The sequence below is a fragment of the Osmerus mordax genome, chromosome 21 (assembly GCF_038355195.1).
Source record: "Osmerus mordax isolate fOsmMor3 chromosome 21, fOsmMor3.pri, whole genome shotgun sequence".
NCBI classification, from domain to species: Eukaryota; Metazoa; Chordata; class Actinopteri; order Osmeriformes; family Osmeridae; genus Osmerus; species Osmerus mordax.
Window position 1 is genome coordinate 5,142,797 of NC_090070.1, and position 10,853 is coordinate 5,153,649.

Below are 10,853 nucleotides of genomic sequence, written 5' to 3' on the forward strand. Positions count from 1 at the left end.
ATTTACATAATTAAATGGTATGGATATATATTTATTATTTATTTAACTTTTTACTTAACAGAATCAGTCAGATAAGTTAGTAACTGACTCAATTTGACTAGTTGTATGAAAAGCAAAATAATATGTAGTCACAGACCTCTGAAGTTAAAGTGTTGGCGAGAATCAGGCTCAGTGCATCCAGCATGATGATTTGTACACTCTTGTACCTGGTGTGCTTCTTGTGTATGGATCTCATATTATTGGACTAAAACTATAAGGAAGTAGCACAAAACCATGTCCAAAACGATTAATCCCACATGAGAAAGGATATCCGATAAATAGTCTGCACACTGCTTTCTTTTAACTCATTAAATTATTTGTGGAGAACCCACTTTTTGAAATATGTATTCAAAAGCACTGAAGTGATCAACATTATTCATCAACTCGTTGGTGCACTTTTGGTGGGACAGTTTCTGTTGGTTTAGTATGGTGCCTCCACCGCCCACCAACAAGCCCCATGTCTGCCTGTCGACCATCTTGATAATGGGGAGTATGGCGTTGATGGACGCCTACCTTGTGGAACAGAACCAGGGACCCCGGAAGATCGGCGTGTGCATCATGGTTCTGGTTGGTGACATATGCTTCCTCATCGTGCTGCGCTACGTGGCCGTGTGGGTGGGCTCAGAGGTTCACACCGCAAAGCGTGGTTATGCCATGATCCTCTGGTTCTTCTACGTCTTTGTGCTGGAGATCAAGGTCTACTTTGTCTACCAGAACTACAAAGCTGAGGATGGGAGAGGCACGGTTGATGGGATAGGGGCAGATGCCGGGGTCATGAGAAAGGCCCTCACCTTACTCCTGTCCATCTGTATACCGGTAGTTTTCATCACCTTGGCTGCCACAGATCACATGGAGTACGTGCGGCCGCACAAGAAGAAGGAGGAGATCAGGAGCCGTCTTTTCTGGGTGGTGGTTGACCTGCTTGATGTTTTGGACATGCAGGCTAACCTGTGGGAGCCTCAGAGGAAAGGCCTCCCCTTATGGGTGGAGGGACTGATGTTCTTTTACTGCTACATTCTTCTGTTGGTGCTGCCATGTGTGTCGCTAAGTGAGATTAGCATGCAGGGTGTAAACATTGTGCCCCACAAGATGATGCTCTACCCAATTCTCAGTCTTGTGACCATAAATGTCATAACAATCTTTATTCGTGGTGGGAACATGTTTTTTTACAGGGACACCAGGGTGTCTGGGATACTAATAGGTAAAAATGTAATTGCCATCATCCTGAAGACTTGCAGCTTTGTACAGTACAGGAGACAGATGCATGAAGCCCCTAAACCACTTCTCGGGATAGATATGCAAAAGAATTCCATTCCCATTGCACCAACGGTGCCCATATCAGTGCCCATGTCTATGCCCATGCCACCTCAGGTAATCATTGAGGACTTTACAACTTTACCAGAGGAGACAGATTGTGTAAGTGACAGAGAATGTGACCAAACGTGAGCATTGAGCTGGTGCCCCACATGGTAGTAATATAGTAGGATAAAGGGTTCTGTGATGGAAACCCCCCAAAATATAAAGAAAACAGAACAGCTAAATATATATTTTTAAACTGTTGTGAAGAATATTGTGATTTCTTTAATTTTGGAGACGGTTATTATTGTGTTTTTTTGTGGATATTTTCTCTTGTTTTTTTGTTGCAATTTAAATTAAAATACATTGAAACCAATCAACTTATTTGTAATTACTGTCTTATATGAGGGGTTGGAGATGAGTTTGTATGTTTACTCTGGTGTGTGTGTGTGTGTATGAGTCTTATGATGTATTTTTTTCTGTTCAATCAAAGCAGTTAAAAAACACGTCAGATTGTTTCTGCTTTTGGTCATTTCCTATTGGTATTGATAGGTGTTTCCCCTCAATTGATTCTTGCCACTTGCCAGGCTACCATTGTAAAGAAGATGTTGTTCTTAATGACTGTCCTGGTTAAATAAAGGTTCAATCTATTCAAAATTAAGTATTTTATTTTTATGTGAAATGTAAGAAAGTCGTTTTTACACTTGATAAAGTACAGTGTGTCACTGTAAATATCACAATGAGTGCTGTAATCAATAGCAGTCAGTGAATATGAAACTGATACTCAGTAATACTGTACAAGCACTAATTCACCACTGTCATCCTTGAATCACAGAAGACTGTGTTCCAAAGTAATGCTTACACAACTCTGTTTTCTGATGTGGAGCTTCTCTAAAGAGCTTCTTCTATGCCTGGAGAGAAAGATCTCTGTGTAGAGATATGTTTTTTCAAAGAGATATATTCTTACCACTGTCAGATGGAAAAGTCAGAGGATAAAGCATTGGACACCAAGTGACAAGTTGGAAACGAAAGAAAGAGATAAGAACCACCTTGATAGAAATACTGTAATGTGCTGAGATCTTGGTACTACGTCAAATTCAGAACTTTATTTTAAATAGATTATTTACATAAAATGTTTTACTGTATTACAAAATGTATGTTGCGTTCATGTACAGACATATATAATGTTTATTCAAATGTTGCAATATTTGATTATCAGATTTTGAGTAGCTATTGATTATTCATGACATTGTTTATGAGCATCACATGCAACTTGAATAACTTATTTTCTAGCAGTAGGCCACAACCCTTATTGTTTATCCTTCACTTTTTCTTGTTCCAAAGACTTAATTCTCTGTGCGTGGGTGGAGTATACACATGTCTGATTGTTTGTGTGGCTATACAGAATTGTGTGTATTGACTCAATAGACAAGGGAATATGTTCTCATCAGAAATAACACAACTTAGAAATAACACAGGCACGCTAACCATTAGCCTTGAGACAACATACCCTCCACCTCCCACTCCCATCGTTGTCATGACTTATTATTCTATTGAAATATAGGAGGTCATGTGTGTGTGTCGTTTCTTTCAACCACCCACTTTTCTCTCCAGTCTGCCAGTAGCAGCCTTTCATTTCAATACCATGACAATGAATGCTTCCAAGAACTAAATTATCTTTGGTTGTTACACAAAGAATGGTCAGCCCTTCCTCAGTTTATCATTGTTAACAGCAGTAAACAACCTGTTGTTAACTGCTGTCCTCGTCTCGCCCCACCATCACGCCAAGTTCATCAAGAGCATCTCCTTAAAGTATTTTGTGCATCCTCCATGCAATATCGAAGCAGCATCACTTCGGGCCACCCACTCTGGCTTTTGCTTATTAGGTTTGTGTGAGTTATTCATGCTTAAGACAGTCATTGTATTTCTTCTATCTCCATCTCAAGCACATTACAAAGGATAGTGGGGAGGGTAATAGCTCAGTGGTTAGAGCACAAGACTGCAAACCAGGAGGTTGCAGGTTCACATTTTAAGTGTACTGTGCTTTGCGTAAAAGTGTAAATAGTCCAAGTAACACACTGTTTACATACTACAGTCTTTTTTGTCACATCTGGACATTTCAAAAAAGGACTGTCAAACAAGTTCCCAACATTAACATCATTCCACTCTCTAAACTAAACTGGCATGCCCTTTCCCAGCCTCTACATCAAGAATGGTCCACTTAACAGCAAAATTGGCTGTGCACCAGTCTGTGAGAGGCATAATACATGTTTAGTAGGGCCTTGGGCAAGCCAAATGGATTCCTTAACACACACCAAGGGACTCTAGCGATATGGGCTCAGATTCATCAAAAACAATATGGCCCAGGGGTCTATCAGCACATGGTTAATATGGGCAATAGACAGCAATGTGTGTGACCCCCCTGGACTCTTGGAGAGTTAATAGCCTTTGGGGAATAACGGACACAAAACTGGACCAACAATAGATGAAATAGAGACAGTGGGGGGAATTGGATAGGAAGGGTGTGTTCATGTGTGTGTATGCATTTATCACAGGGAAAGAGCAGAAAAGTTTGACTATTATTGATCAAAACACCCTTTGCCCAAAGGAAGAGAGAGAGAGAGAGAGAGAGAGAAGAGAAGAGAGAGAGGCAGACAGAGAAGGAGACATAGAAACATAAAGAAAGCCCAAGAGATACTGTATAGATCAGAGCATGTGACCAGGATTTCCTATACCCCTACGTATGTATGTAGGTGTGTGTGTGAATGCATTTGTCAGCTTTACTGCAAACAGTGAAGCTCAAACTAAGTCCAAGGGAACGGATAGAAAAATCTTACAGAAACCAAACAATCACCAGTCCATCAGTTTTCACTTGTTCCCAATCTTCAACATTCCCCAGACACAGTATGGCCTTTGGCTGTTGTATTGTAAGAGATTAAACTCAATACCTTGTTTTGCTAAAGATTAAGTTGTGATAGGCATACCTACCAGTAATATAGAAAAACACAATGTTTTCACATTTTTAAGGCCATTTTCAAAATTCTTGCATCATCCCTGCCTGATAAACCACCATGATCTCGCAAGCGCACGTTCAGCAAACATAGAAAACTTTGTTGAGTCTAAGATTGTCAAATACTGACACAACTGGGAAGAATGGAGCGTGAGATCGACAGGCGGATCGGTGCGGTGTCCGCAGTGATGCGGGCTCTACATCGGTCCGTCGTGGTGAAGAAGGAGCTGAGTTGAAAGGCGAAGCTCTCTATTTACCAGTCGATCTACGTTCCTACCCTCACCTATGGTCACGAACTGTGGGTAGTGACCGAAAGAACGAGATCGCGAATACAAGCGGCCGAAATGAGTTTTCTCCGCAGGGTGTCCGGGCTCTCCCTTAGAGATAGGGTGAGAAGGTCGGTCATCTGGGAGGGGCTCAGAGTAGAACCGCTGCTCCTCCGCGTCGAGAGGGGCCAGTTGAGGTGGCTCGGGCATCTGATAAGGATGCCTCCTGGACGCCTCCCTGGTGAGGTGATCTGGGAACGTCCCACTGGGAAGAGGCCCCGGGGAAGACCTAGGACACGCTGGAGGGACTATGTCTCTCGGCTGGCCTGGGAACGCCTCGGGGTCCCCCAGGAAGAGTTAGTGGAAGTGGCCGGGGAGAGGGAAGTCTGGGCCTCCCTGCTTAGGTTGCTGCCCCCGCGACCCGACCCCCGGAAAAACGGTAGAGGATGGATGGATGGAATATATAAAGTAAATGTAATAAAACTAAAAGTATACAAGTAACTGCCTTTATTGGAAATTACAGTATCAATGAAGATTTTTAAGCTGTGTAGGCTTACTCTAGGCCTATGTCTGCATGGTGAGAAGATGCAAATTCTTTCAACGTGAGATTAGTGACATCACTGGCACTGAATTAAGCTGGCCTGCCTGACCATCTGTTCAATTTATGGCGCCAACCATCACAAAGTCGTGCGTGTGCATAAACTCACGCCTTGTTACCGGCCTATTTAATTAGCCTGCCTTCCAAAAATCTTCAACCGTTAAATAAGTTAGCAAAGGCTGACTTCCATACAAGCATGTTGGATGAAAGGTTCGGAACAGTATGAAGCTTTATTGTTGACATTATTGTTGACACGGTTTAGCATCGCTTGGTTTTATTATTATAGTGCACAGCGTCCATGATACAGTCGGTGATGAATATGTCAGTAGATAGGGTACAGTTCTTCTCAGTGTTTATGGTACCTATATTTCTCAGATCACAATTGAAATGCATTATATGCACAATGGTTGAGCCAGTTGTCAAAATTGTAGGCCTAATTCACCATACAGCGCTTGTACATTTGCAATGTGCAGGCAGTTTTGGCATCAGTAAACACATTAATTTAGGTTAAAAAAATCACTGATCTATACTGAAAGTATATCCACTTTATTCGGTCGTTCTGTTAGCTAGCCAGCCCCTTTGAAAGCAGCTGATTATCTGTTGTAACTTCAAAATAATATATAATTTCTCTATTTTCCTTACTCATGTCATTTAATTGTGAATGCCTTTGTTAATTGCATTAGTTTAATCGAGGTACTGCATTCCGTTGGTTTATAAAAAGGACACCTGCAAAATATTAACTTTGCAGAGTGCCCGGTTCTCGAGATATTCGTTGGAAACTCGCTGCAGACCAGAAGACCAACCAGATAGTGATGGGTCGATCACGAAAGAGCCGGCAATTGTAGGTGAACGTCGGGAGCTAGCTTGCATATCTGAAGAGCCGACTCTATTTTTAAAAATATACCCTATAGAAATTAAATGATTATGTAATAATGAAATAATGAATGATTTTATGGATGTAAAATAATTTAGTAATTCAAAGAACAACAAACAAATACGTATATAGCCCTAAAGGCGCACACACATTCGACTGTCTGATAAGCCTCACATTCTCTTCCTGTCAATCATACACAGGGCGTCAACCAATTATACTGCATGAGGGAGGGCCAAAGCCAACTCACACACACACAGTCAGACGAGGAGTCGAAAGTCGGAGAGCCATAACTAATCAATCAATTTTTAAACAGGTTAGACAGGTTAAGATAGAGATTGATTTCATTTAATTAGAATTGTTTTCACACCTATCATAGTCAAAGAAATAGTCAAAACATTTATTTTTTCAAATAGCCGTTTGGGAGCCAAAAGAGCCGTCTCTTTTCAGTGAGCTGAGTCAAACGAGTCAGCTCACGAAAAAGAGCCGGAATACCCATCACTAGAACCAGAGTGTAGGGGCTGGGACGCAAAGAAAGCAAGCCAAACTGGAGGCAAATTATTTGCATTTTTTCATTACTTATTTTTGTGAAAGTGTTTATCCAAACAACGGCAATCGCGGCACTGCACTCCGTTTGATTATAAAGAGGACACATGCAGAATATGAACTTTGCAAAGTGCCTGGTTCTTGAGATGATCCTGGGAAACTGAACCCACTCTACTTTGTACACACACACACACACACATTCCTGACATTATTAGAGAGATGCTCAAACCTGACGGTCCCCATTGCACCTGAAACCATGGAAACAATGATAACAGCAACCTTCAGATTACTAGCCCGCTTCCCTAACCGCTCAGCCACCTGACTCCCTATCTAGCGTATTCTTGCCTAAAGGCATATTTAATGAATTACTAAAATGACTAATATATTTGATGTCTTTAGTTTTGCATCCTTTTTCTACTATTGGTAGTTTTGTAAGCCATGTTTTTATGTCATTGGTATTTTATTTGTTTTCAGTAAACTGCTTTATTTTTACTGTATCCTTTCCCCTCCCATGCATTGATCCCATTTGTTTATCTAGATATGTTAGTTATTGTTTCCTGTCCTTGAAGCTTGTTGACCACCATTCAGACATGCACTACTACAGCATAGTAGTAGTGCATATCATTGTTATATTATACTGTAAGAAATAAGTGCTCTAACCCCAGTCAAGCAATGCAATTAAATTACATTTACATTACATTTATTCATTTAGCAGACGCTTTTATCCAAAGCGACTTCCAAGAGAGAGCTTTACAAAGTGCATAGGTCACTGATCATAACAACAAGATAGCCAAAAAACATCGCGAGTAGCCAAAACATGAAGCACACATTGTGAACAACCAAAGTAAGTGCCAAAGGGAAGAACCATAAGAGCATGTAGTTAAACAAGTTACAATTAAACAACATGAACCGCTATAAGTGCAAGTGTACCTGTGGAAAAAAAGCAAGCAACAGTAATAAAAACAATATATCACAGCGAGAACAAAAATTTAAAACAATTACCACTAACCACAAGAGCAACAAGTCTCTAAGCAACAGTCATTGTGATCCTTGAGGAAACTGACATCGGGTCAAGCGAACCATTCCTAAGTACCGTTGTACTCCCGGAACAAGTGCGTCTTGAGCCTTTTCTTGAAGGTGGAGAGACAGTCAGTATCTCTGATGGAGGTGGGGAGTTGATTCCACCACTGGGGGGCCAGACAGGAGAAGAGCTTGTGTTGGGACCGGGCGGTCTTGAGCGGTGGGACCACCAGGCGGTTGTCTGAAGAAGTCCGTAGGTGACGGGTGGGGGTGTAAGGCTGCAGGAGAGACTTGATGTAGACGGGTGCAGTCCCGTTCACTGCTCGGAAGGTCAATACCAGGGTCTTGAATCTGATACGGGCCATGATAGGTAGCCAGTGGAGAGAGATGAGGAGCGGGGTAACATGGGAGCGCCTGGGTAGATTGTAGACCAGGCGGGCCGCTGCGTTCTGAATCCTCTGAAGAGGGCGGGTTGCACATGCTGGGAGACCAGCGAGCAGCGAGTTGCAATAGTCCAACTTGGAGAGGACAAGTGCTTGGACTAGCAGCTGGGTGGAGTGCTCAGACAAGTATCTCCTGATCTTCCGGATGTTGTAGAGGGTGAATCTACACAACCGGGAGACCGCAGCAATGTGGGCCGTGAGGGAGAGCTCGTCGTCCATGGTAACCCCAAGGTTCCTGGCAGAGGATGAAGGGGTCACCATCGCAGATCCCAGGGTGATTGAGAGATCGTGGGAGATGGAGGGTTTAGCCGGGATGATGAGAAGTTCTGTTTTGGCGAGGTTCAGCTGGAGGTGGTGCTCGGTCATCCAGGCGGAGATGTCTGTGAGGCAGGCCTCAATCCTAGCTGAGATCCCCGGATCGGTCGGGGGGAACGACAGGTACAGCTGCGTGTCGTCAGCGTAGCAGTGGTAGGAGAAGCCATGGGAGGTGATGATTGGTCCAAGTGAGGTGGTGTACAGAGAGAAGAGGAGGGGTCCAAGGACGGAGCCCTGTGGGACACCAGTGGAGAGCTGGCGAGGTCCTGACAGTTTGCCTCCCCAGGAAACCTGGTAGGATCTTCCCGACAGGTAGGATGAGATCCACTGGAGTGCAGTGCCAGTGATGCCCATCTCAGAAAGTCTGGCGAGCAGGATCTGGTGGTTAACCGTATCAAACGCTGCAGAAAGGTCCAGCAGAATGATGACGGATGACCTGGAAGCCGCTCTGGCAGACTGGAGGGCAGTGGTGACTGAAAGGAGGGCAGTCTCTGTGGAGTGGCCAGTCTTGAAGCCCGATTGGTTGGGGTCAAGCAGGTTGTTCTGAGAGAGAAAGTTAGACAGTTGGTTAGATACAGCACGTTCAATTGTTTTTGAAAGGAAGGGTAACAGTGATACCAGTCTGTAGTTCTGGAGGACGGCAGTAAATACATACAGTATGCATTTTAATTACATCCAACTGCAGTCAGATGAAAATATCAAGCATAGACATGATATCATCACCAAGATCTCCGTTAAAAAAGGTTAAAAAGCAGCTTCTGCACCTAGAAAGAAACTAGAATTCTTTTTTCTCATCTCTTCATACCCTCAGGTTTCTTCTATTTAATTCAAACAGCAAACTCAAGGGGGCTTAAACCAGTTCTCTGGAATATTAAAATGGGTTTTAGGGGAGAGTAAAATACGGCCTTGAGTTGTAAACCTGCCATGAAATCATACTTGTATAGTGTAGATCAAGAACCGTCGATAGACAATGTCCATCCAACAATGAAAAATACAAAATAAACTTGACTTGAAAATGGTGTCCTAGTACCGCATATCCTTGCCTGATGCATAAACTGTGCAGTCCCTCTTTAAAGTAGAGATAGGGTTTCCACCCAATCCCCATGGTATATTACTAGATGTAATGGACTTAATTTGTTGCACATTTTGCAACAGCATGTTTTCTGTGTGAAAAAGGATTGAAAAAAAGGCTGCTTAATTTTTTTCCAATAGGGATTGAATAAGGCACACAAGGTAATATAAAAATGAGGACAGGAAAAGAAGTAGGGGAATAGTTAGACAGTCCTTTGTCTTAATACATACCGACGCTAATTAGATCCAATTAAAATGAAGCAGAGGTAATAGCCAGGAAAGTAATCAAACCAACCTAATTTAATCACAAGAGCATTGTGCTGATACCCAAGATTGTGATGGCACCCAAGTTCACTCTAAAGATGAGTCACATGTAGAAAACGTGTTTCACCAATTAAAACTAATAGATAACAGCCATATACTTTGTTTGGGTACAAGTCATCTAGAAAGTTAAGAACTCAAAAGTGTAGGTGTCATATTTTTTTGCAGCCAAACTAGCAATTGATGATTTAATCCAAATTAAAGTACTGAAAATTTCAAATAATATATATCCTTAGCTTCCAGAATAGAGCAATTAACACCAATAAGGAATGGTGAAAACAACTGTTCTGGTCTGCAACTGTGACATTGAATCTCAATTTTTCAACCAAATAACCCTTTGACAATGTAGCTGTGATGATGACTATAGATGATTGCACTGAGATCATGTCTCAAGAGTCGTAGATGATTCCTGGGCACCTACCTATGATTTAGAGATTCTCCCAGAAGGTGATGCATGTTAAGTACCACAAATCTAATTTAGACAGACAAAATAAGACTGGGAACCAGCAGTCCAGCAAAGCAGCACAAGAAAACAAAGTTGGGCTTCAGAATGTCACATCTTTAAAAAGTGTGAGGAGCAGGTAGCTTCTCATCCTTTACCAATGCTTGTATTTATACAGGTCATCTTAAAGACTGAAAAGTGATCATTCTCACCTCGGGATTTTACCTATTAATATGCCAACTATCCTATCCACAGGTAACATAAAAAATATGGGATTTATGATTGTACGATTTTGCATTTGTTCACACGCTGTTCCTAAATTGTACTAGATTTAATTCATTTACACATTTACATTCGATGAGAGTGACTGTTAAGTGGTTGAGCACAGGAAGTCATGTTGGTCCCAATAGAAGAGTGCATTATCAACATATCACAGCTCCACCAAGTGGTAAGAGCATACATGCAATGGTGATAGGGAAGTGTTCAAATGCGGTTTCAAATGCTGGAATTATGTCCTCTGTTTAGCAATATCATCCTCCAATCCACCCTTAAATGTGTATCTTCTGCATAGTACTTCCAGGTTCCATGTAAACAAGTCAGTGTACAGACTATTAC

The 10,853-nt window shown here is 42.1% G+C and overlaps 1 protein-coding gene across 1 annotated transcript; it reads left to right on the forward strand.

Moving 5' to 3' along the window:
- Positions 1–465: 465 nt before the first annotated feature.
- LOC136965607 (transmembrane protein 121-like) lies at positions 466–1,485 on the forward strand. Its single transcript, XM_067259790.1, has one exon. The coding sequence runs from the start codon at positions 466–468 to the stop codon at positions 1,483–1,485; it is 1,020 nt and encodes a 339-aa protein (XP_067115891.1).
- The last annotated feature ends 9,368 nt before the right edge of the window (positions 1,486–10,853 follow it).